The sequence below is a fragment of the Lissotriton helveticus genome, chromosome 11, assembly GCF_964261635.1.
Source record: "Lissotriton helveticus chromosome 11, aLisHel1.1, whole genome shotgun sequence".
Taxonomy (NCBI): Eukaryota; Metazoa; Chordata; class Amphibia; order Caudata; family Salamandridae; genus Lissotriton; species Lissotriton helveticus.
In genome coordinates, this window is record NC_136072.1 from 680393060 (window position 1) to 680420586 (window position 27527).

Consider the following 27527-nt stretch of genomic DNA (forward strand, 5'->3'; position numbering starts at 1 on the left):
GCTCCACAGATGCACCCACCACACAGCTCCACAGATGCACCCATTACACAGCTCCACAGATGCACCCACCACACAGCTCCACCGAAGCACCCACCACACAGCTCCACCGATGCACCCACCACACATCTCCGCCGATGCACCCACCACACAGCTCCGCCGAGGCACCCACCACACAGCTCCGCCGAGGCACCCACCACACAGCTCCACCGATGCACCCACCACACAGCTCCACCGATGCTCCAACTAAGCTCCACCAATGCACCCACCACACAGCTCCACCAATGCACCCACTAAGCTCCACCGATGCACACACCACTCAGCGCAACCACAGCATCACTCAGCGCAACCACAGCATCACTCAGCGCAACCACAGCATCACTGGTTCAAATATGTTCTTTTAATGTTTCAAGCTGTTTTCAAGCTTTCACGCTTTATTACAAATCACAAAAAGATGTTAATATTTCACTTCTGTTCTTAGATTTTCGTCACAATAAAAAACACTGAACATAATCTTCACAAAAGTTATTTACAAAAGTTTAAGCTATTGCCATTACAAATTAAATACATTATTTAAGTATTAATTATTTAAAAATATTAAAAGCCATTGTTATTTGTAATATCAATACATCTAAGTCACGTAAATACAAAACACGTTGCATTTCAAATGCTATAGGTGTCACATTTGCGAGAGTTATAACTATAGGCATTGTAAATGACAAAGCTATTAATTTAACTATTTAAAAAAATAACACATAAATAAAAAAATATTAATTTATAAGACCAATAGCTCGAACTTTCCTAATGCGAGCCCTATTGCATTTCCAAAGCTTGTTTTTCTTGTTTGACATCTGTATTGTGTAAATTTTCATGCTTTAAATGTGAATAAACAGATTCTTATAATAAAAAACCTTTTTAGGGACTTTGCCTGTTGGTAATCATGAACTCTAACACTTGGATACTGCTGTCCAGTGCCCAATGTATGTGCTCTGACTTCTAAAAGATGTTGAAATCGGCCTTCAACCTGATTGGAACATTTAACATTCCTAGAATACCATAATATATGGTGTAGAAATACACCCATTACATGGAAAGTTAAATTCCCCTTCTGAACTGATGCACCTATTCTGCTATAAATTATTGAGACAGTGAAAAAAAATGCTTCAGACTTACCTTGTGTAGCCTGGCAGCAGCGGCTTGTTCCCTGCTGTACAGACCAATCTAAATCACAATTTTTACAGGAAGAAACCCATGCTTTTAAATACTAAAGACATATCCTCACAGGCTAGGGTGCATAATATTTATGAGTGGATCATGCGTTACGTTAGCAATGGCATGTTACCCCAGTGACTAGACCTGAAAATATGTCGCTGGTTAGATGTAAGTGGTACACAGCAAAAGTCAAAGCATAGACAAACTTTAATCTAAAACATTTAAACCCGTACCAGCTACAGACCCCAAAGAATTATGTTTATAATTAATACAAATCTAATCTAACCGTAAAGTCCGATTTCCAATACATATATGGGAAATGTAACTTTTAGAGAGTTACCTTTACCCTGCCTGAAGCGGCTTAAGGCTAATGTGCATTAGCTCTCCAGCAACTGCCCACCCTCTACCTATCCTTAAGTATGTGAGAGAGAGGTGTGAAAACTGCTCTCAGAGCATAGACAATGGCCTGGGAGAGGGAGGGCGTTTTCTTCTACTAACAGGAAGATCAGCTGGGGTAGGCACAGGAATTTAGTTAAGTTCAAAGCAGCTTGCTCTGTCACAAGCAAATGCTAGATGACACTCAGGAAGACCCCAACTTTTGTCCTGCTTGTCAGGCTGGCACCAAACCCAGTGACATGAAAGCTACCCCTAAAACTGGTTTTCAATGACCAAAGAGGACGGGAATTGTTCATTATCATGGTCACAATTTTGGGTGGGCACAAGGGGAGAAGGGTGTCCCCATTGGGAATTTTGAGAGTGAAGAGCACTGTGGGTTTGTAAGCAGTAGGGCAAAACAGGAATTGCTGAAAAAGTGGATAGAGTTGCCCCTGGGAACTTTTACCCTATTGGTTAGGGAGTCCACTGGAGTCACCCCCACCTACTAGCTGGGGACAGGCATAGATGTCACACCCAAGGTACCATCCTCAGTACACCTACTGGACTTGCAGATGAGGACTGGATCTTCTATCTGTTACCTGAAAAGATCCCTAAAGGACTGGACCTGCTCCCTTTTGTACCCAGGATAAAGAGGATGACTACAAGTGTTAGTTGGCTGAACTCCTGTGTGGCTACAGGGACAAATCAAACCGAAAATAGGTCTCTTCCTGTAAGTATTCAGCTGATCAGTGACAATTGAACCTGGACTGGACTGGAATTCACTTGACTTTGCTGTTGGCCTCTGCCGGACAATCTGATAGTCTCCAAGTGGCATCCTCGAGGTCCTGGAGCCTTAGACGTGTACTCCTGTGGTTGCTGTGGCACCAAGCAAAAGTTTGGAAACTTTGAAAATGTTTTCCTTCAAAGCTCCCGAGTAGGAGGGATACCTGGAGAAAACAGTATCCGACCGGCAGTTCCACAGTATCGGATTGAATTTCAGCTTCCTCTCAGTCAAGTCTCCCAGCACCTATGAAAAAACAACTATGTCTCATCCTGTGTTGGCACTCGGAACGTTTTCAGGGAGAGATCTCCAAAGCTCTTGCAAGACCAACCTGCTTCGAGGATCTGGCCTTCTGTTTCACGGCAGCAGCTACAATTTCAGGAGCAGTCCACTCAGGATGGATTTGCTTTTCAAAAAATGACAAAGTCCCTCTCTGCGTTGGGACTTTTTGACTTCCAAAACATCAGTGGGACGATTCCACTTATTGTATCCGGCCATGGCTCGATCGCGATTGGCCTCAAATAGCACCTGGGTCTTGGTCTACCACTTCCAGAAACTATCATAGGTGCTTTGTACTTTTTAGAGATTTTTTTCACTCAAATCTTTAAAAAGCCCCTTGTTTGATTTTTGTCTTCTTGGTCTTAGTTTACTCATTAAATTATGCTCTTTATTTGAAAATTAGTTGTGGAATTTTATTGGGTTTTGTGTGACTTTTTCTACTGTGTACACACTGCTTGATTACTTTACACACTTAACCTGATTTAATCCAGATGGCTTTGCGTCACGTTACCAGGGATTCAATCAATCAATCAATCAATCAGGGGTTGGTAAAGCGCGCTACTCACCCATGAGGGTCTCAAGGCGTCTGAAGCTGAACTCGGACAAGACGGAGGTCCTCAACCTCTGCTCCAACCCGTCAGCTTGGGATGACTCTTGGTGGCCAACGGCACTGGGGGCAGCGCTGACCCCCACCGACCACGCACGCAACCTGGGAATCATCCTCGACTCAACGCTCTCAATGACCAAGCAAGTCAACGCCATCTCCTCCTCCTCCAACACCCTCCGCATGCTCCGCCAGATCTACAGATGGATCCCGACAGATACAAGAAAGACAGTCACCCAGGCCCTCGTCAGCAGCAGACTCGACTACGGAAACGCCCTCTACGCGGGAGCCCCGACCAACCTCATCAATCGACTACAACGCATCCAAAACGCCTCAGCACGAATGATCCTTGATGTACCACGACACTGCCACATCACCCCCCCACCTGAGAAACCTACACTGGCTCCCCGTCAACAAGAGGATATCCTTCAAGCTCCTCATCCACGCACACAAGGCACTCCACAAGACCGGCCCAGCCTACCTCAACAGACGGCTCTCCTTCTACACCCCCAACCGCCAGCTATGCTCCGCCAACCTCTCACTCGCCACCGTCCCGCGCATCCAAAGAACAACCACCAGCGGGAGATCCTTCTCCCATCTCGCCGCCAAGACATTGAACACCCTCCCACTGAGCGTACGACAGACCCAGGACATGCTGACCTTCAGGAGGATACTAAAGACCTGGCTGTTCGATCAGTAGCGGCCCCCACTTCCCCCCCAGCGCCTTGAGACCCTTGCGGGTAAGTAGTGCGCTTAACAAATGACTGATTGATTGATTGAAGGTGCTGGGGAAGGGAAAGAGGGAGGGGGGCTGCTCCGGTCAGTCGAAAAGCCAGGTCTTAAGTGCCCGTTTGAAGGTTTGCAGGGTTGAAGAGCGTCTTGTGTCCAATGGGAAAGAGTTCCAAGCTGTGGCTGCGGTGTAAGAGAAAGCTCTCCCTCCAGCTCTGCTCCGGCGAATGAGAGGGATCTTTGCCAATGTGAGGTTGGCTGAGCGGAGGTTCCTTTTGGGAGCGTGGAACCTCATTCGGTTGTTGAGGTAATTGGGTCTGATGTTGTTGATGGATTTGAAGGCATGTGTGAGTAGTTTGTAGGTAACTCTTCTCCACGGGAAGCCAGTGGAGTTCTCGCAAGTGTGGGGTCTTGTGCTCGTGGCGCGGTAAACCTAGTATAAGCCTGGCGGCCGCATTTTGGATGGTTTGGAGTTTGCGTAGTAGGACTTTGTTGATTCCGGCATAGAGTGAGTTGCCGTAGTCGAGACGGCTGGTGATGAGCGCATGTGTGACGGCCTTTCTGCAGTGCGGAGGGATCCATTGAAAGTTTTGTGTAGGATATGGAGGCAGTTGAAACTGGTGAAGGAGATGGCATTGATTTGACAGTTCATGGAGAGGGAGGAGTCGAGGATTATGCCGAGGTTGCAAGCGTGATCCGTCGGGGTGGGTCCAAGGGCGGGAGGCCACCAGGTGTCGTTCCAAGCGGATGGGGGGGGCCGAAGATGAGCACCTCTGTCTTAGCGGAGTTGAGTTTGAGGCAGCTGTCTTTCATCCTATTGGCCAAGTTTGTCATTCCTTCCTGGAAGCTGAGTCTGGTGTCTTTGGGGTTGCTGGTGAGGGAGAGAATGAGCTGGGTGTCGTCCGTGTAGGACACGATGCTTAGTCCGTGCAGTCTGACGATGGCGGCGATGGGGGCCATGTACCCGTTGAACAGAGTAGGGCTCAGAGAGGATCCTTGGGGGGACTCCGCAGACGATGTCGGTGGGTTTGGAGAGAAAGGGGGGGTAATATTACCCTCCGAGTTCTGTCGGTGAGGAAGGATCGGATCCAGTTGAGGGTGTCGCCCTCAATTCCCGCGTCACGGAGCCTGGTGGTTAGTGTGCATTGTGAGACGGTGTCAAATGCAGCAGAGAGGTGAAGGAGGATGAGGGCTGCGGTGCGTCCCTGGTCGAGAAGCATACGGATGTCATCGGTGGCGGCGATCAGTGCAGTCTCTGTGCTGTGGTTGCACTGGAATCCGGATTGGGAGGGGTCCAGGATGCAGTTAACTTCTATGAACGTAGTCAACTGGGTGTTTACGAGCCTTTCTGTGAATTTGCCCGCCAAAGGGAGGAGGGAGATAGGTCGGTAGTTCTTGAGGTCAGCCGGGTCGGCCGATGGTTTTTTGAGGAGGGCTTCACTTCTGCGTGTTTCCAGTCCCCCCCTGGGCAAGTGTCCGATGCCAGGGAGGAGTTGATGGTACGTGCTAGTTCGGGGGCGATGGCCGCGGAGGCTCTGTGGAAGATGTGCGGGGGCAGGGTTCCGTCGGGGCTCCTGAGCAAGTTTTCTTCCTGATGGGGGTGATTAGTTAAACGGATGCTGGGGTCCAAGTGGTGATCGTATGTTTGTTGTTGGTGGTGGTGGTGGTGGTGGTGGTGGTAGTGGGGGTGCAGGTCATGATAGGCTCGTTGAAATTTTCGTAGAGAGTCATGATCTTCTGGTGGAAGAAGGTGCAGAGCTTGTTGCAGAGATCTTGGGAGTGTGTGATGTCCGAGGCTTCGCTTAAGGGCTTGGTCAGCTGTTTGATGACGTTGAATAGTTCGCTAGTGTTGGCAGCGTTGTTGTTGATCTTTTCCCTGATGAAAATTCTTTTGGTCTCTCTGATCAGCTGGTGATAGTTTTTCATGGCGATCTTGTGGTCGGTGTGGGCTTCGATGGTCTTGTGGTTCCTCTAAGATTTCTCAAGACGCCTGGAGTAGAGGAGTTCGGTGGTGAACCAGGCGGCTTTGACCGGACGTGCAGTGGAAGACTGCTGGAGAGGAGCCAGCTTGTCTGCACAACTGGCGATCCACCGGTGGAGTTCCTTGGCAGCGGCGTTGGTGTCGGCGGTGTCTGAGGGGGGCTGGAGGAAGAGGGTGGCTTTGAGAAGGTCTTCGGTAACCCTGCCCCTGTTCCGTTGGGGCGGGCGCGGGGCTTGTTTGGGTGCGGTGCTGGATGTGAAGGTGAAGTGGAGGTCTGTCTAGGAGTGATGGGTCGTGTGGGTGAAAGTGATGTTTGACCCTTCGGCGAAGATGGGGTCCCGCATGTGCCCTGCGATGTGGGTGGGAGTCTTGACCAGTTGCTTGAGTCCTAGGTTGGCGAGATTTTCAAGTAGCGCGTTGGAGTCGGGGTCCCAGAGGTTTTCGAGGTGGAAATTGAGATCTCTGAGCAGGATGTAATCCATGGACGTGATGGCATGGGCTGCGTCGACTTCCGTGATGGTGGTGGTGGGTTGTGCGCGGGGATCAGGTGGTCTGTAGATGAGTGCCCTGAAGCGTAGTTCTGGGGTTGGTGTGTATCTGGAAGTGGAGGTGTTCTAGGTTGGGAAGAGTGCTGCTAGGACTGGAGGAGGAGAGTTGGATGGAGGCTTTGTGGGCGAGGGCGAGGCCTCCCCCGGGCAATTGGGGCGGTCTATCCTCTTGAGTTTGTATCAGTCTGGTATGGCTGTGGAGATGTCTGGCCCAGGTCTCAGTGAAGAACGCGAAGTCCGGGGCGAGGGTGTCGAGTAGGTCCCATATCTCTATGGCGTGCCGGTGCTGGGATCGTATGTTGAGGAGGATGCAGTTGATGGTGTTTGCAGGCTTGGAGGTAGGTGGTACATTGCTGGCTAATGGCATGACGTCCTTGGGGAAGCTGCGTCTGCAGAGAGTGCACAAGAAGGCTCCATGTGTGTTGTTGGGTGAGGCTTGTATGCAGTTGTCGTGGCGGCCGGGTCGGAGTGCGAGGAGGATGGCGGATGTGTAGCAGTGGCGGACTGGAGGACCAGGGGTCCTGGCGCTGGGCGTGGTCCAGGCACGGAAGGGCGCAGACGGGCTTGCCTTAGGGACGCCAATGGCGCACCAGCGGCGCGACCGCGCATCGGCTGCCGTTATGAAGGGGAGGCGGGCTGGCTAGAGGAGGAGGCGGGCGGGAGACTGGTGGGGGCGGGGATACAAGGAAAAGATCACTGGGCTCGGGAGGCGGCAAGGCGCTATGGCGCTTAAGACAAACAATCCCCCTCAAATAATAATAATCCTCTTTCCTACAGTGACCATTAGAAACAAATACACCTGTGTGAAAGAACGTGAAGTGCTACTTTACTTCTGTTTGCATAACTTTGTCATGTTCACTGCCAAGTGTGTGAGGACATTCATTTGATTAAACAATTAAGCTAAATCTTACCGTTATCACCTTATGGGAATGTTATTACTACACCACAGTAATACTACATTAAGTATGCAAAGACCTAGGATACACTTTGAATTTGATCTGCTCCAATATGGAACCGTTTGTATTTTGGACTTGGCTCCATCTTGCTTTCGCGTTGTCACAACAACCATCAGAAATGTCAAACACATGCAGAATAACGAGGGATGGTTGCTTAGATTAATCTATATGCAGTGTACAGTTTAATTGGCGAGTAATTCACTTGACTCACAATACTGCATTTTTTTAAGGCACCTACGGTGTCTGGTAATATATGTATTTCACGCGTTTAGGTGCCATGTGATCTTTTATTTAAATGTGGTGACAAGATGGTTCCATTGTTGAAAACACCATTTACTCGGGCTTGTGGACTAACTGGTGGGGTAAATTCACATTTATTTGTAAGATTTGGCCAGATTTACTGGCGAGAAATATGGGTTGAGTACTGGACTAGTTCATGTCTGTCCATTGAACTTGGTGAACTATGTGGTGGACAATATTATGTAAGCACTGCTTGAGTCGGCCTGGATATTGAGGGGAACATCACAGTTTACTGGCTGTGTCAGTCACTTGTTAATGTTAATTTACTATATTGTATTGCGCCAACTTTTCTTCAGGCCAGTAACAGGGGGCCATGTGTCATTACATCTCGAATTTAGCATGATTACACATTTGCATTCATGTTAGTATTACCACATGGGCGAAGCATGAATTCTGCGAGTTCAGCTGTTCAAATGAACTTGTTACACCATTTTAATACATTGTTAATAGTGAAGGGCAAATAAAGTACATTTGCTGCCATTTCATCTTGGTGCTTGTTGAAATAGGTCACCTTATTTAGGTCACAATCGTGACTTCTCTAGACCATTTTGTAAAGACTCACTGTAACAAGATGTCTGTGCTTGATGCCGCTTGCCTGTATGTAAATGTGAGCAATTTTTGCCACGGTATATAGAATAGATTATATATAGCGGTGCCTATTACCAGCTAACAATTCTAGTGAGGCCTACTCTTCACTCTAGCCTCCTGGGCATAAACAGGCTAAAAGTGAGGCCTTCTGTACAAAGCACTTCTCCTTGACAGGTTGAAACAATATTGACGATTGGCAAGAACCAGAGGATCTTTAGTGAACCTCTGAGAAACTATTAACAGCTGTTTGAGTACACAAACGTTATCATTTGAGGTGCTTTTTCTAGGACCATGCCTGCTTGAGAAGAATGCAAAAAGAACAGATGATGGACAGAATGCTGAACAAATCAAACATTAACCCCAAGTCCCAGATCTGGGTTAAAGCCATTGTTCTTTTTTGCTCACCATGCCATTCCAGTTTGAACCCAGTTCTGTGCATAGAAGTCATGACCCTGCTCCCCATAGGAACAGTACAGGCCGAACTGCTAAGACAGGTCCTCCCTGGCCCAGAAACATACATCCTGGGACGGGTTTTTAGGTATCACCCCTCATTAGCAGGTTGGCCGCGGTCTCCTCTTGGTTCTCAGAGAAATTTGTAGTCGAACATTTTCAAAGTACCAGGTTTTGCTTCTCTGGACACCTTTAACACCATCACCAAGAGTCCAGGACTGAAGGGACAGAGCTTGGGAGGTTATGACTCACTCAGTCTGGGTACAGGTGTGGGTTCAAGATGGTTGAAGCCTCTCTGTCCCAGAAGCTTTGATCAGGAAGCCAGCCAACCAGGTCTTGGAATCACTCTGGTAGTCCTGGGTCCAAGCAGTGGAACAGGGCTCAAGCAGCAGGGCAGGTCTCTTAGGCTTCAGGCAGCACATCAGTCCTTCCGGGTGCAGCAAAGAAGTCTTCTGAAGTGCAAAGGAGTCTTCTGAAGTAAACAGGAGGCAGTCGTCATAGTCCTTCCGATGTCCAGAAAGAGAACTGGAGGGTCCTATTTATATACCTGGTGTCTTCTTTGAAGTAGGGAGAAGTTTTTAGAGATTCCCCTTGGCGTTCTTGGAATTTTCTGTCTTCTCTACCTTTGTTCCAGCCTGGATGTGGAAACAATGCACTGGTGACAAGTTATTTTTTGTGAAAGCAAGGCACAATCTATTGGTTTGCAGGTGGGGCTGTGATAGCCCATCCAACACCTAATCTCTCTATTGTGTGGCTGTCTGGGAGGAATATACAAAGACCAACTGCCAACACACCCATCCATGTGAACCAGAAACAGGCATCACATAGTTAGGGCGGGAAAATGCCAACTCAAAAAAAATTGCATTTTCTAAATTGTTACTTAAAATCCACCTTTACCATTAAAGAGGATTATAAATTACACATTCTTAGACACCAAACATGAGATTGTTACCTGCTTCAAATACATTTTAGCACTTATTAAATGTAATAAGGCAACCCAATGTTCTCCTTTGGGAGAGGTAGGCATTCCAGTAGTGAAAAACACATTTAGGAGTTTTTATTACTGAGACATGTAATACTTAAAAGTATATATCCAACCTTTTAATTACAAGGCACCCTGCCCCAAGGCCTACCTTGGGGGACTTATATGTAATAAAAGGGGCTTGGCAAGAGATTTATTTTGCCAAGTAGATTTGCATTCAGGCTGCAATGGCAGACCTGGAACATATTTTAAGGGGCTACTTATGTGGGTGGATCAAAAGCTGCAAGCCCACTAGTAACATTTAATTTACAGGCCCTGGTTATATGGTATACAACTTTACTAGGGACATACAAGGAATTTATATATGGCAATCAGGTGTAAGCCAATGTTACTATCTTTTAGGAAGTGAGCACAAGCACTATAGCACTATAGCACTGGTTAGCAGTGGTAAAATGTGCAGAGTCTTAAGGACAAAGAAAACTAATTCTGAGAAAGAGGATAGTGAAGGCAAAAGGTTTGGGGTGATCCTGCAGAAGGACCAGGTCCAATATATATAACATAGTGGCTGTAGCAACTGAGTAGTTATAGTTAGGACCTAGTTACCACAGGAAGAGCATTTGTTTGCCAACGACTTTGGTGCTGTTTGGCGAATCTTAACAACCTCCCGACCCCAAAAGTTAATCCACCTCATAGCCTTCCTTGAAAGGTTTGGGGTGATCTGTCAGGCGGAAGCTGAGAAAAAAGGAGAGTCCGAAAGCACAATTGAATAACGATACAGCAAAAATGGCTGAAAGAAATTAAACCAAATTTGGCAGAAAGCTATGTCCAGATAGTGTGCATTTGTGATTTTTTGTAAATTTGTAGTTGAGACATTAAGGTTAAATATTTTGTATATCTGAATGGTTAGGTTCGCAGGAGGTAATCGGTTTGGCTCAAGGGCGATTTTACCCCCACTGTCCATCTTGCTCCTGAGGGGCGAAAGGCTCCCACAAACCAGTTGGCTGGCCGCAACATGAAGCGAAATGTTGTGCCCTCCCTTTTAGGACATGGGGACTTGGTCCCAGTGTCCTCAAAATTAAACACGTCTTTGCAATGCATTTGCAAGAACTAGAGCCATTGGCGTTGTAAATTAAAATATCTTGTACCCATGTGTTTTGGTTTGGGGCAGAGTGGAGTGAATGTATGTGGTGTGGAGTGGAATTATGTGGGTTGGATTGCATCTGTTGTGAAATTGTGCTGGGTAGGATTGTGTCTTGTGGATTAGATTTGTGTTCTTGGTTGGTTATTAAAATGGATGTGAAATCACAACAACCCTGCAGGGCAAGGCTGACACTATTCATTTAATGCCAGTAAGAAAACGCAGTTAGGAATGAAGGAAGTAGGTACGACAAAAACACATTTTGAGCAGCAATAAACATATGTACATTACCAGCTATATTGCAGAGGATGAGGGTAATCTGTTGTTCTTGAAAATGTGCCTTGTCAGTAAAGTCACCAATGTGGTGAAATGGCGGCGTAAATGTTTCTGAAAGCCCGGCTTTTAGAAATGGCTTTACTTCGGAAGCTTTTTGTGGCAGTCACTGACCAGGCTTTACGGAGGTTGCAGTAGTTTCCTGTGACCTTTCCTTGATTACTTCAGTTCTAGTTTCTATTGCTTTTTCTCCCCTTATTCATCAGTTACTTTGGGCAAAAAACGATTTGAAGCAGCAATGAGCCGTTATTATTTAAATCGTGTCAAATTGCGTTTTTTTTTAATTGTAATTCCTTGCTTTCGGAGCCAGAGAGCCGACATATGGTGTGCCTAGCGTTCCAACATAAAAGTAGAATCTCATTTTATTAAAAAGACTTGCGCAAAATTTGTCTAGAGGCTGCACTTCAGAACAGACAAATGTCAGAAAAATAAAAGTAAAGGTTTTTCTTCAAAGATAAATGTCACAAGGCCTAAAAAATATAATGAGTCTGATGGAGCAAGGTTTCATATGTACAGAAACTTGTTCAGATTCAATCCTCTCGAAATAACATGTAACAAATTAATCAACATGTTTTGTGAATACTAATAATTGCACTACACAACATTTCTTTTATGTAGGGGAAGCTTATTTATGTGCTTTACTAACCAGTAACTAGAGTGTCTTAATATGGCTGCTGAAAACGCGGGAACCCTTCTGCAAATGCGTCTACTACATCTACGTAGTGTGACCTACTTTTGCTTTTGGTGGGAATTCTTTGCAGTTGCGCAGTAGTGCCTAAAATGGCCGCTTCAAACTTCACATACTAATGTATATGCTTCTGCTTATACTAAACTTTGTGTGTTATGCTTAACTACTAATGCTAGAGTTAAAATAAAATAATGGGATTAGAGTAGGAATAAGTGGTATACAGTGCATTAACTTATTTCTGTATTTTAATTTGTCTTTCTTTGACTTTGTTAATAGCTCGTATTTGGGCCTGAAGGGTGTTGCAAACTCCATCTTGAAACCAGAGCGCGTGCGCATTCAAAAGCTGAAGACATTGAAGCTCTGTCATTGAACTCACGCCAATTCCCGTCTTACCAGAGATGCGCTTGGGAATCTAACCTTCTGACCCGGAACATTGAAGAAAAGAAATTAAACTGTTTTACATTGTATATGAAATGAAAGGAAATAATGGTGGGTGGAATAAAAAGCATGGGAAATAATTGTATGGGTGGGAACTTAAAAATATTAAGTCAATGAAAATGAGATCATACTGGTAAGGTGTGATGACCTCTCCCCGTTCTTCTGACCAATCAAATAAAGGGAATACACGAATTTGCAACACTGGGGGGTGGTACATGCCCTAGAAATGGCTAAGTCAGTTAGATTGTCCGACTTGTCACAGGCCTGTCACTGACCCAACTTATGCTGAAGGAGATCGTGGATGTCGCAGACCTCAGAGGGCTGATTGAGCACTCTGACAGAAGAATCGGGGAAGAGTTGAAGGAGAAGATTTGATTACCCAGAGGGGAACAAGAGTAGCTGCAGAGGAGGGGGGGGGGGCGCTGGCGTTGCACTTAGCGGAGGTTTCCTGTCCTGTCCTGTCCTGTCCTGTACCTGTCCTGACGGCTCCGGTCTAGTGGGGAGGCCATTCTTTCCAGCCCTTGGCCGGGGTTGGTCCTCGTACCATTCTAGGTAAATATAAATCTGTGTGGTATGTCCTTGTACCGTTTACCTTTTTTATCCTTCCCAGGTACTGATGTTTAAAAGTAATTTTGCGAAGTCTTTAAATTTCCTTTCTTTGATCGTTCTATTTTTTACTTGAAAAATCTTTGGTCGCTCTGTATTTTTGGTACCTAACTCACAAAATATTGCATAGATAAATTGTTTAAAACTAATCTGTGGTTATTTTATGATAAGATGAAATGTCATACTACCTAGTATTCTAACATCCTGATCCAAATTCACTTAAGTGGTTAAAGTAGGTATAAGTGACAAATAATTGGTAAGTTATGGTGTACAGGTAAAACATATAAACACTGATAGGCAGAGTAAGAGTAAAAAAGAGTTTACCGGGTCAAAGAGTGTATGTTATGGGCCCAAGTGAGTATGCTGAAATTTGATCTGGTGATCTCGCGCCATCAAGTCTGAGATTGCTCCCCATAATGCAAATATTTGGAGAGACCTCCGGATTAAGCAAATCGGTTCCATGGCCATTGGGCAGTGGGAGAGATGTAGGTTTGTGGTCAAAAGATCCAACTATGGTTTCCAAAGCTGGCGGCCTCCCAATCTATCTCATGGGACAGGAATCTAGCTCCTTTGTGGCAAGTTAAAGACGAGACAAGATCCTGGTCCCATTCACCTTTGTCCCTAATGGGCAGATCCGCTACATTCAAGATGATCTCCCTCCTCTGCCTTCTTTACCAATTGTAGAACCACCCCTTTCACCTTCAGACAGATGATTGCGATACAGTGTCACTTTTTATGGGGGGGGAGCGGGGACCGCCAGGTGGCCCTGAGAGCCTGCTTTCAATCAACGTACTGCACGGGAATAGCTACACCCGATAACCATTCATACCATGCTGCGTGTCACTTACTGGTACTCAATGAGTGGTGGTACGTGGACAGAAGGGGCCCGGCCTATGCTGTGGAGCGCTAGCTCATGGGTGATATGTCCCTCGATATGCATCTATACACAAAATCCGGAATACAGACGTTGCCACCGGTGACAAGAGTGGTGTTTGGGATCTGGAAACAATCCATATGCCGTATGGGGTGGTGGGGTAGGCTCACCGGAGAGATCCCCCTACGGCGTAATGGCCAACTCCCTCAACTATCCACACTATCTGGGTTTAGGGGGTGGGACGATATTGGTGTTTCCACACTGGGAGTTATTCTCTGAGGTCTGACATTAAAGTCCTTTCAAGAACTCCAGCAGGAATTCGGTATGCCCCACACCCAGTTTAATAAATATTTACAACTTCGCCATGCACTATCCCCATATATAGAAAACCTGTAGGAACTACCAGATTTTAACCCAATTGAGGCAAAGGTTTTTATGGGAGACCAGGGGGAATATAAGATCACAAAGATCTACCAATCACTTCTCACCAACAGCCACTCTACATTAAATACTCTTCGAGAGGCCTGGCAGGTAGATATCAGCCCAAAAGACAATCATGACTGGACCGAGGCACTGGCAACCCCACGCGATGCGCCATAGTATCACGTCTAAGGCTCATACAATTCAAACACCTCCAACAAATTTACTTTACACGCCATAAATTGTGGCGGGCGGGTTTAGCGGCATCCCCACTTAGTCTGCGCTGCGATGATGGCAAAGGCACCTTCAAACACACTACCTGGCACTGTACTGCACTCCACAAATTTTGAAAAGGGGTCACAGCATGCTTATCTGAGGTACTAGAGTGGAATGTTCCCCTATCCCCGAGGTTAGACTTGCATCATATCATGGAGGGAATCGGGGGAAATCGATACAAGCGCCACCTAGGTTTAACTTTGGAAAATCGAGACATAGCCAGTTACTGGAAGGCATCACCCCCCCACACCCCCCCCCGCCTTGTTGGGGCTTTGTAAAAAGGGTCTGGACTTTTGCATGGGAATGGAAATTCCCATATATAATGCAAGGGGCTGCCCGCAAAAACACCCCAAGATATGGAAGAGATGGTCAGATTACCAGGTCTGTGTTTCAAGCCCTTGCCTCCTTCAATTCAGGTTGCCATTGTCTAACCCAGGGTGGTGTGGAGTGGAAAAACAATGGATTTGGGCCCAGATCTTTGGACTGGGGTGAATGTGTGACATTGATCCACATTCTGTCCATCATTGTTGTGTTTGCAGGTACCGCTCTAAGTGTACTGGGGATGCTCAGACGTGAGTCCCAGGCACTCCACACCACTGGAATCAAGCTAGCCGGGCTGATGAGGTGTTACCTCGAAACCGGGCCGGTCCTCGGATGCTTGTTTCCGTTCTGGGAAGGACATGGCTTTTGTAGTTCGGACTGGACTGTTCCCATGGGGCACAGGGTCAGCGCTGATTTGCATATCGCCATTGTCTAACCCAGGGTGGTGTGGAGTGGAAAAACGATGGATTTGGGCCCAGATCTTTGGACTGGGGTGAATGTGTGACATTGATCCACATTCTGTCCATCATTGTTGTGTTTGCAGGTACCGCTCTAAGTTATAAGGGTGGACGGGTGGTGGGAGACTTTACCAAGACATATTGTTGCGATAGATTTCGGCAAGATGGCTAGGGGAGGACCTCATAAGTGACTGTAATGTTTACAGTTATGGTTTTGTATAAATGGGATAAAATCGAAACTGATATTCTATATGTCACACTGTATAATGTTACTCCTACGCTGAAGCCTTGTCTTACCCATTTGTAAACAATTATTGACACAATAAAATCTGTTTAGAAAAAAAAGAAGAAAGAATGCCTTTGCACTTTTAAGTGTCCCCTAAACGAAGATTAAGTTTGGCGTTTTGGTGGGTACCCTTGCATTTTGCAATTTCCTCTGGAGAGGGTGGTTTCAGGAGGGTAGGCTGGAGGCAACAGGAGGGACAATCCCAGTTAGCATTAAGCATAAGAGAGTATACCGGAGGCACTAAGTGTGATAGCTCTAGCGTTCAATAACCACTTTATCCCTCTATATTGTACTGTTTCATCGGTGTACACCGAAAGGTATTAAGTTTACCGCATCTATAAAACAGCTCAGTGTATTTTTTGCTTACCCCGTATTGTGATTTTTTTTACACTGACAATGAACTTTTAGTGGTTATGTAATTATGCTTTCCCAAGGAATGAATTTGTCTATTGTACGTTTGGCTAGATCTATGCGGTCATTCTGAACTTTAAACAAGGTATACTGTGCAAACTACTGGAATAATGCAGTCTGCTAATTTTATTGCTTATTAAGTACTTTGAAAATGCATTGTAATATGTTGATTTCTTTTCAATTATTCTGGTTTTAATTAACTATACAATAAAAACGTATTACTTACTTAAAAAAAAATATGTTCATCTTGAATTTCACTTTCAAAGTAAGACATTGAGAGAGCGCTGATCTAGTATGGGATGGAGGCCTCCGTCCTTTTTCGACACCAGGAAGTACTGGGACTAGCAACCATGCCCTATCCAGGATGCTGACACTGTCTTGATGACTCCTTGCTCCAACAGAGCTTGCACTTCCTGACAGAGCAAGGAGAGATGGTCTTCGTCTGCCTTTGTCGGGATGGTGGCAAGAGTAGAGGAATTTCCATGAACTGGAGGACATACCACCTCTGCACAATTTGGAGCACCTACTTGTCCGAGATTATGTTGCTCCAGTGTAGCAGGTGGTCCAGAACCCGCCACCACCATCCTGGCATCCTTTCTGGGATTTATCAATCCAGATCACAAAAAGGCAGAGTATCCGGCTGGACTGGGGGGTAATGCGGATCCTCCTGTCACCCATAGGTGCCATGGTCATGGAAGGGGCAAAAGGGCTGCTGCTGTGAGTCAGAAGCCAGGGATATTTTCAGTGGCTTGACTTTCCCAAAAGTGCTTAAGCTCAGTCTCTGCTCTGTTACCAAACAAGCAGAAGTCACTGAATAGCATATCAATGAGGGGTGCTTTACATCCCTCATAAACACAATAGTCCGCAACTACCTGGCACCAGAGCAACATCATATAAGCCATTACCCTGTTTAGGGAGTCCATGGTGTCTACACCTGATGGCGAACTTTGCTGTGTCCCAACCGTCCACCAAGGTTTTGTTTAGTTTGTTGTGGCCCTCTTCAGGGAGCATGGGGAACTTTTGCACGAGTCCCCTAGAGCATGGGAATATCAGGCCCAATAGGCGTGCAGTGTTCACTGCCCAAAAGGCCAGGCTGGTGGAAGAGAATTTTTTTTTCCAAAAGTATTCTGTCTCTTGTGTTCCCTATCGAATTGGGAGAAAGGGAACATATTTGAGTTGACCTTAGTTGTGGAGGCCTGCACAATACCGCTCTCTGGGGGTGGATGCTGTGAGAGGAAGGCTGGGTCTCCTGGGGTGGGACGGTGACATTGATTGATCATGCAGTGCACCTTAGTCCCAGTGCAGGGTACAGCCTCCAGAAAAAATTTCAGTGAGAGCCTCATTGAAGGGAAGCAAAGCTGCAGAGGTCACCCCTGGGTGAAGTACCTCAGTCAAGAGGTTGGTCCTGACATCGACCACTACCAGTTGCAGGCCTAGGATCTTCACTGTCCTGTGCATCGCTGTAGCAAAGGATGCACTTTCTACGGAAACAGGGCGGGAAGGGGAAATCAAAACAGAGTCTGGGATGTGTCCAAGCATTACTCAGCTCCTCGTACTAGTTTTCACCAATGTCAGGGTCCTCTTCCAAAGGGCCGTACCCTTTTTCCTCATCACCCCCTTCAGAAATAAAGGGCTTGTCCAAAAGCAGCAAGTCCAGGGGTTACCACAGTCTTGCTGGCATACAGCGGTGTTGGGGTGCCGAATCCCCGTCGGAAATGTCAGCGACACTGGTGATATCGGGGTCCACACCAAAGAGATAGGGGCGGATGGGTATAGGCACCAGTGGCATCGTTAAGACGGATCCGGAAGTGGATCCCCTGGCAGCTCCATGGGCCCGAAGGTGTGCCAGAGGGATTTGGTGGTCTGAAGATGGTGTGCATGTTGTCATAGAATTCTTTAAACTGGGCCAATGCTGCTCTGGCCCCAGGGAACTTGGGCAAGCAGGGGGTGGGCCGGATGCCAGCTTTGCAGGTGGAGTGTGGGAGTTGGGGAATATTCCAAGGTGAGGAATCTGTGGTTAATAGTCTCTATCAAAAAAACAGAGAGGGCTTCTGGCAATGCTTAAACATTTTTCCCATCAGTAAACTCAGTACTATGAGCAGTACTCTGAAAGCTTCTCAGTAAGACAAGTCTAAAACTTAAGCCATGTTGACAACCTGTGCTGAAGTAAAGTAGTGGTGGTATGTAGAGCATCAGATGCAGAGTGTAGGGTGCACAGGCACTCAACTTGCAACATTAACTCCTCTGCATCGCTGGCATCTGAAGTAAGGAGCAGTTATTTAATCTATCCAAACCTATATTTGCTGTCCCACTACACCAGTTTGTTGAAATTTCAAGGGCGAAATCTATTAGCCACCTCTACCCTTTCCCCTGCCCCACCAACAAAAGATTAAATAAAAAATAACAGATTGGCATTTCTCAACAACATCTAAATAGAAACAACACGGAGTTTGAGTGCAAAAAATAAATAGAAAATTTATTAAAACACCCACAATATTTTAAGGTTGTCATGAATAATACATTTCACAAACCAGCAGTTTGTGTGAATTAAAATAAAATACAAATAATAAAGGTCCATACTTGAAATTTGTAGGCATCCTAAAAATAAAATTACTAAAACACAGAATAGTTTAAAAAAATTATACAAAATAAAATTATCAGCATTAACATATTGTACGTGTAATATCTACATTTGAATACACATATATCCTATTGCCTTGAGACATTGCAAAATCTACCATTCATCAATCAACCCCCATATTAACTTCATTTCAAGTAGCCACAGTCACAAATCAAAGAAATATTCAAGTATGGCTTACAAGTGTGACTCCACTGGAGACCTTGTTACCAAATATGAAATTGGAGACAAAAAGAAAATCAAACACATCAACAAAACAGCTAGAGATTACGATACTGCAGTAATATGCCACAATCCAATGTTTCCTCCTTTGTTTTCAGTTTAAAATACATAAAATAGAAATAACAACATACTAATTTCTTTTTACAAAAATGCATAAAAGACTAAAGTTGAAACAAGCACCACAGTCCTTTTCAAAATTTGAACAGCTTCGAATAATCCCTGAACAAATGGATGTTAACGTAAGAGATGGCAAACAAAATAACTATACAAAGTATCCCTGATATTACAATAGAAAAGATTTGTTAGGCCACATTGCTCTGAAATTCTTAAGCAACCTAGCAAACTATAAAATTATGTTACTTTGATTTTTGTTTTCTCTTTAAACTATTTATAGAATAAAAACAAATGGGTCTTAGATGCTAAGAAGTGGTACAACGTACTGCATGTGATGCTGTTTCCCATATAGCAGTTGCACCACAACTTTACAAAAGTAAATTATGTGGTATTTCCTTAAATAATACGACTAGGGAAACACTTAAAACAGTATATTTTTTCCATCACCAAGTCAGAGGCCTTTAGTCTTTGTTGGAAAACAGTAAACATTTAAATCGTCAATGATATATTTGATACCTATGTATGGTTTTGAATTTTTGATTAATTTAAATTGTAGATCACATTTCTTTGTATGGAGCAGTACACACATTAGGACATATGCATACAACGGCTATGGTCTATGAAATAGCCCTGTGATCATAGAGATATTAGTAAACTAAATGTTAATTTCAATACAAAGCAAGGAGAGTTTTGTACAATGCCCATCAAGCACGAACCAAACATATAATACAGCTTCTTGCATACCTAAGGGCACAATAGGCAGTTGTCTACCAAGGTGCCGGTGTTGAAAGTGGGTTACCATCACTGTATAGTTTCGGTCGTGGGAGTCCAGGCAAAAAAACTAAATGCAAGAAGTAGGAACAAAAAGCATAAAAAACACACTGCCAATAAAAACCAAAAAGTGCCAAAATACATATATTAAGGATGGGGAAATTTAACAACCAACATTTTTCTCAAATTGCATGTAGTGCGAGTCATAGGAAAAATGTTCTTTATGTTATTACCCAAAGTGCTTGAGAACCACTGCATTAGTGCATCCAATGCTTGTTTGCAGATTTTCAAATTACATACTGTGAGACTAATACATTTAGGCAGTCACCTTATTTACAAATTGTTTCATTCCACTTCAACCTTTTTGAGTAGTATGAAAATTATTCATGAGCAGCCACCTTTGAACAGTTTGCTGCGAAACATTTCATATGATCATGTCTAAATTCTTTGACACATACTTGCCAAGAAAAGCTCCAACATTTATGCTGTTCCAAAACATGTACTGTACACAGTCAAATCAAACATTTTGTTAGTATGCTAGTTGCATCTCAAACACAGGCTATCACAATAATATAATTTGAGGTATTCATCGCATGTATTGTGACAAAGGAAGTATAAACAATGCTATTTTTGTACAATTGTAACATGTAATTTGCATGGAACCAAATAAAAAAAATGTAGCACCATAAATGTAAATCATTTGCAAAAGCTAGAGACACAACTATATTCACAAAAATGATAAATAAAAAATGTTTATATACACAAACTAAACAGGCATTGGAATTGAGGCGTATTCTCACTAGTGAACTAACAAATATGCAAGGCTTAACAAGTGAAACTTTCCTTACGTAAACATTATTGTCAAAAATTACAAATATTTTACCAATGTTTCATTTCTCAAGTTATTGTATTGTTAAAATACTTCTAGAATCATGGCACAGTTCTTGGACAGCGATCCATGACTTATTTTCAGAGTGCAAAGAACTGCAAGAAATTCAAATATCTTCCATAAAAATAAAAAATGGAACAATCTGGAATAAAATCAAGAGCAAATGTGTATGTAATGGTGTGGAGTTTTTACATGCTTGATACAGATTCAAACTTCTGAATGTTATACATTCTATCATGCTCCATGTATTTTGGGTTAGGAAAATGTATCTACCATTAAGCACCAAAATGAACTGCTAATCATTATATAGTTTTCGACAGGGAATCCATACTTGAAGTCTCTGCTAAACATATAATTCTAGATCATCAATTCAAAGTCTTTCTTTTTCAAAGATGATTAGCTCCCAAGTCTGACTAAACTAATGCACAATATTTATACATAACAGCACCTTTGTATTACAGTGTATCACTTCCCAAAATAGACCATGTAGTGCCAATGCTACACACCTTAGGAAGAAATGGTGCATGGAGGCACCCTCGGAATTAATTTTCTCACCAAGTTATTGGAGTTTTATTGACAAAAAAATACAGTATTTGCTGTTATCGATGAAAACCACCTCCCTGATAAATATTTAACACAAATTACTATGCAGTTCATGGTACAGTAAAGTTGATTAACATTTGGTATTACTGTACACATTTCCTACTAAAATAAAAGGATTTTGGATATTTTATAGAAACAAATCTAAAACACTGGGGGAATTATTTGCCATTCAGTATCACCATTAAATGTTAGTAGTAATGAAAGCAATTGAAATCAATATACAACAACCTCTCAAGTGATTTTCTGAAAATACCGATGCCAGTATTCTTCAAAGTACAATGGTTTCTTGCATGAGCACCATAGACATCTATACTGTTGGCAAAGACAAACAATGCAAAGAATTGAAACAGTAAGATGTTCTGGACAATATTTAAAACAGAGTATTCCTCACTCATTTTTCATGTAACTGCAACATTTTACTGTGGTTACTGGAATTACATAGCAAATACTGCCCAATTAAAAATGTAACTAAATTCAATTAAACGTGGGTAAGCAGTTGTGCGTAGTTCATATAATTCCAAAGCATGCACATTTTTAACAACTGAGATTTGAGGTAGGTTATATGTAGTGTAAAACATTGCTATGAACACTGCCCCAGTACTTCAAACTAAATGTTAAGCATGAACTTTGCTTTACCCTTCTGTTTACATTTATTTATCTGGAGTTGTATAGCAGAGTTGATTAATCAGAGGCATGTTGATAAAAGCACCGGAACACATTTGGTCTGCATAAATATCAATTTATGTAATTTAAACTGGAAAAAATACAATAGATGTATCCATCTAAACAAGTTCAACACAGTCTGACATGAAATGCCAAAAGCAGTTCCATGAGGATTGGCTGTTTGAGTATCATTGATTTACAAGCACCTCAAACCTTAATGAGATCCGGGACAAGGCCATTAGGTATTATTTTAAAAAGTAAAGCTCCCACAAGAAAACAAGAAATAAAGAATGCAAGTGGCTGTTATTGAAAACACAGCTTATTTACTTAAGCTGGTGCACACAAACTCAAGGGAATTCTCATACCTATCTATTTATATAAACAAAACTCTGAAGGTGTTATACGAACATTTCAGTTCACTGTGCAACTGTAAAACCAAATCAAGTTCCCAAAAAAGAGCAATGCAAAGATGGTTCCATTATGGACACACTATTTACATTTTTTACACCAATATCTTTGAAATGCTGTTTATAATCAGGTTGAATGTTTCTTTAAAATGTATATTATTTACAGGTAGTTTCAGAGTACATACTTCTGGAAGATGTTGATAGGAACCCTTGAGCTTTATGTGTTGTGGTGCATACATGCATGATATGGTAACAGAAACATAAAGGCATTTTAACGCTACAACTCTCCTTAAAGACAACAAAGCGTGCAAAAATTGACAACAGAACTTAAAATCTAAACCTGTTTTTTCAGTACCATTTTATATTAACTACAAACAGGTAAATCAGATACTCCATTTATGATTTAGTCTTACTTTCTATTGCTGAAGTGGCAATTTCAGTTAAAACTGATGAGCACTCACATAGGAGCATGAATTATATAAGCAGCAATACTTTGCAGGATTCAAAGTGGTCTTTACAATGGGTCACAGAGAATTTGAGTTAAACAAATAGACTAATGAATTTAAAAAGGACATGGCTATGTTTAAAGAATGGACTATATAAAATGCTGAATACTAATGTCAAACATAAAAGATAGATATTTTGTATTTCAGTTGGTGAGGCAGAGTCAGCATTTAACTGCCGAAATGTAACATGCCCCATGGTCTCAAAGCACAAGGTTTGATTTTGTTCACAGTTTTAATTAAGATGGTCGCACCTTCTTCACTTTTAGTCAAAAAACATAAGTTGGTATGAAATTCTGCAACACACAATTTACCAGTACAAAAAGAATTTTTGCAAACTGGAAGCACCAGAAAATGCTCTATTATGTATGATTAACCATAGAGGAATATGCACCATGGCTGTTTTCATTTGTATGATCAGATAATATTTTAAAACAAGTCCAACAAGGCAAAGACATGATAAATTAAATATTTGTACAAAATGAAAAAATAAGATGGAACCAGAATTCTGCATAGCGCTAAGTGTATTGGTGGCCTTGATATTTTTCCAACTGAAGTATATTTTTCTGAAAGAGATACTGTAAAGGCAAGTTAGTAATAAAGATTAATTATATGCACTGTTATTTGATTTGGAAAATTATGAAAACAGTTTATGTAGCTTCAAAATACGTTCATGTTCTGAGGTGGTTTGTGAACCGATTTCGACCAAGTTTCACAATTGTACCCAAACAGCTAGGACTTATCCGTTTGGTTGGTAAGAAAAACAATAATTACATATTTAAATGTAGTTAAAAACCTTTCTGCTGTGCAGGGTTTCTAAAAATGCATTTTTCATTCATGTGATGTACAAGGAAATATTTAAAATCGCAGTTATAGTATAAATATTAGATTATCGAAACATGTTTACAATAAGTTATTTCACTCAAAGCACACTTTAAAGATTTTGCACTATAGCAGAATTCCCCCTACCATGCATGAGATCAAAGCACCACAAACCTGCACTGGAACAGTGCTATAAATATGGAGGTACATGAGCCATAAATAATAGTTGGACTATATCCAGCGACTGTAAGGCCCAGTTACCTTGCTGTAGGCATATGATGACACAGTTACAGTAGAGTTTGTTGGAATAGCCACTGCCTGCCGTGTTGGAATTTCCTTTTTTTCATTCTGTTGTGAATCGGCAATTAACGTACCACCCCACGTACGCTTTTTACATAAAGATTTGAGGTCTTCCTGCAGTCCAAGTCTGGCTTCCTCTTCTTGCCTTGCTTTTGCCTTTTCTTCTAATAGCCTCATCTTGGCTTCATAAACACCCTGACCGTGAGTGGGTTGATGTAAATTCTTATGCTGATAGAATACAAGAGAAATGCGTGATGGGTGACACCGGTTGGGTTTCTTCAATGGAGTGGTAGCATGGAGCTCTCTTCGTGCACATTCAATGAGGATTGAACCATGGCCAGGGGCTACCGCAACACCACCAATATTCTCATCGAGAAAATTGTGCTCACTATCTGACCACACCTCATCTTCATATTCATCTTTAACACTTTTATTAGGAAATTCCGCAGGGTTATTATCCAAACTGGAAGGATGGCAATGTTTTTCATGATGGTCAATACGAGCCCCTGAAATAATGTCTCTTTTTAAAGCGTTGAACTGTTTTTCACTACATACATTGGAGTCCGTTGCTGATGCAGAAAAGGAATTCCATGTTTTTTCATATAATCCTGTGCTAGGAGTAGCTGCTTGTCTCTCGCTCATGTTAACAGAATTCCAGGAATTGTCTTGAAATCCAGAGCTGTCCTTAATTACAGTGCTAAATGTGCTTTGACCAGACGTCCATGATTGTTCTTGCAAACCTGAAATAGCAGACTCAGGCAAAACCAAACGACTGTCATTAAGTTTGCAAGAGCTCCAAGCTTTTCCCATGAGATTAACATTATTTTGCATTGGCCCACCTGTGTTTCTAACCATGTTCCACTCATTTTCTTGACTATATGGATTGGGTATTCTCCCTGCATGTGGGTATGCGTTAAAGGGATTCATTTTATCTTGCAGGTCAACATTAGTTAGTTTGTCATTTTCATTAAAGACATTCCAAGAACTACTTGTATGAGTCTTTGCTGGTAAAGGTCCATGTTTCCTTAATTTATAAGATTCCCACAAATGCTCCTGATCGGTATTATAGGAGGACATTGATAGACCAGGGAGGGCCATACCTGAATTCTGTGTGTGCCCAGGAGCTCTTTGAATAGCCCCTACTTGTGGGAAAAGTTCAGCTGGTTCTTGCTTAATTGCTCTGGAAAGATAGCTGGGATTCTGAGCAAATGGATTTTCCAGTTGAATGGGCGTAGATCTATGAGACAAGGGCACAGTCTTACTTTTTATTTGCTTTGGTCCCTGAAAGGAGCGCTGGTGGGAGGTTTCATCTGGTAGAGTATGTGATGTTTGTTCTGAGAACTCTGAAGTTTTATAACTGTGATTAAAGTTGTCGTGCAATGGCCTACTGTTAGGTCTTTTCTCCATGTTGCAGCTGAGCCATGCCCCATTCCTTGGATCAGGGTTACTATAATTTAAGTACTGTTGGGGAAACACATGATTGTTGGGAAATCCATAATATCCGAAAGATGGAAGAGAGAATTTGGAATGAAAACCATTCATGGAAGTCAAGTTAGGCTGTGCATAGTAGGAATGATACGAGTATACACTGTTCATGCTGTAAGGATCTGATGGCCTGCAATTGCCCAAAACGGAATAACTTTCTACAACTGCATTGCCATTGTACTTATAGCTATTGTAGTGATTCTGGGGTTCAATCTTAACGGCAGGTTTTATTGGCTGCTGTGAAGGTCGATCTTTCATGGGGGTGCCTGCATATAATACAAAACAAAGAGCCTGGGTAAATAAACAAAAAGGCTAAATAAAAGCAACAGTTGGTCACAAACTACATGTTTTCTAAAAAAACAGGATTCATAACATGTTTAACTTACAGGTGCAGTTAACTCATCCAGATACACCCAGAAATCAGCTCTTGGCTCTTCTGTATTAGAAGACTCCAAACTAAAATGTACCATTAATCGGGTTTGAAATGTATTAGCCCTAAGTGGAAATGTTTTGTACCTAAGCTGAATATAATCACCAAATGTTTTGTCAATAAGGCCCACACATTTGGTTTTCTGAGAGAGATTTTATGGGCACAGAACTCTGAATTCTTGGAAAAGGTGGATAAAGGTTTGTCACTTTCTGTTTATATGTAAATGGCTCCTATACCTCAGTGTGCTGATAAACGATATACAACTGTTAAATATGTTGCAGCCACGGATAGTGCACATAATAAGATCTAGAGCGATTAAAATTAATTACAAGAGCAAATTCCATTAGGTTGAAAACGCAATTTCGGTCATGAAACCTGTAAATACAACTAGGTTTTTAGGTAAGAACATTATGAGTAAACTGGAAATTAGAAATGAACAACTGCTCAGAATGCTGGAAAACCATTAGCAATTGCAAGCATAGAAGGAAAATCTTTCCACTTGTATCAATGTGCATTATCAAAATGGGCAGAATGTTCATAGCAGGTGCGGTTTTAATCGCTCCATGAGAAGCCACAGCAAAAAATGCAGGAGACATTTCTAATGCTCAGAGTTCCAAAATGTTGATACACAGCTTTGGCACACTGTGATTGGAATTTGCAGCACTACTCTATGAAAACACTGCCTGCATCTTTAATCCAAGAGGCATAGTAATGAACCTATGGGCATAACTACCCAACCCAATCACCCCACTCCCAAACCAAAGATTCTAGAGAAAAACCATTATTACAATGACCAATTAATGAAACATCAGCTGTCACTCACCAGGCCAACAAGTATATAAATGGTGGTGGAATACTAAAGAAGTTAAAGCCCTGAATAAATCATGCTATAAACAACACCTTCAAGGAAACAGATTTCTCTCCTGTGATCATGGAAGGAACTCAATTCCCAGCACACTCATTTCCATCACCAGGAAGCCTGTAGAAAGGAAACGTGGCAGGCACAGAACATGCTTCCTGCAGCACTCTACATTGTAAGACGAGTACCCCAGTTCCATTGGTTGATCGGATATAGGAGATAGTGTGTCACCATGGGTCCAGAAGACCCACAATTGGTAAGTGCAACATGTGTTTTTTAGGGTGTAAGAAACAGCCACAATGAATCTCACACAAAACCTATGAAACATTTTTTGACCAAAGGGGTTCAAGTACTCTTTCACATAATAAGATAAAAGCAATCTGAAAATCAGACTGCAACCTGTCGCACTTAAAACTTGTAGACTAGTGGGGTAGATCACAGTGTTATACACTCCAAAAAAAAAGTTACTTACCTTTAATAGTGCAAAGTGACTCTGGTTGCAGCTCCATTTGCCCCAGTTGTAACATTCTCAGCCTCTTTAAGGCTGGTATTCGTTTTGAGTTCTCCACGCTTTACCAATGTAGGTCCGGAGGTCTTTTTCAGAGTTTCCCAAAATTCCTCACAATATCTAACACAGCAACTCAATCAGATGCCACCTCTTAAGATCTCAGAGTTCAAATACTGTCAACAGAGTCTTTTAAACTGGTCAGATTTGCCACAAAATCTATATGTGGTGTTTGGGCCCCAACTATGACCCTCCACTCTGGGATTTTCACAACTTCATGCACTC

The 27527-nt window shown here is 42.8% G+C and overlaps 1 protein-coding gene across 1 annotated transcript in view; it reads right to left on the bottom strand.

Moving 5' to 3' along the window:
* Positions 1 to 23773: 23773 nt before the first annotated feature.
* The window catches only part of TET3 (tet methylcytosine dioxygenase 3), a 386815-nt gene continuing 383061 nt past the window's right edge, over positions 23774 to 27527 (bottom strand). The window contains exon 11 of the mRNA XM_078666542.1: positions 23774 to 25714. Within this exon, the coding sequence (XP_078522668.1) occupies positions 23895 to 25714 (1820 nt within the window). The 3' untranslated portion in view covers positions 23774 to 23894. The remainder of the gene's footprint in view (positions 25715 to 27527) is intronic.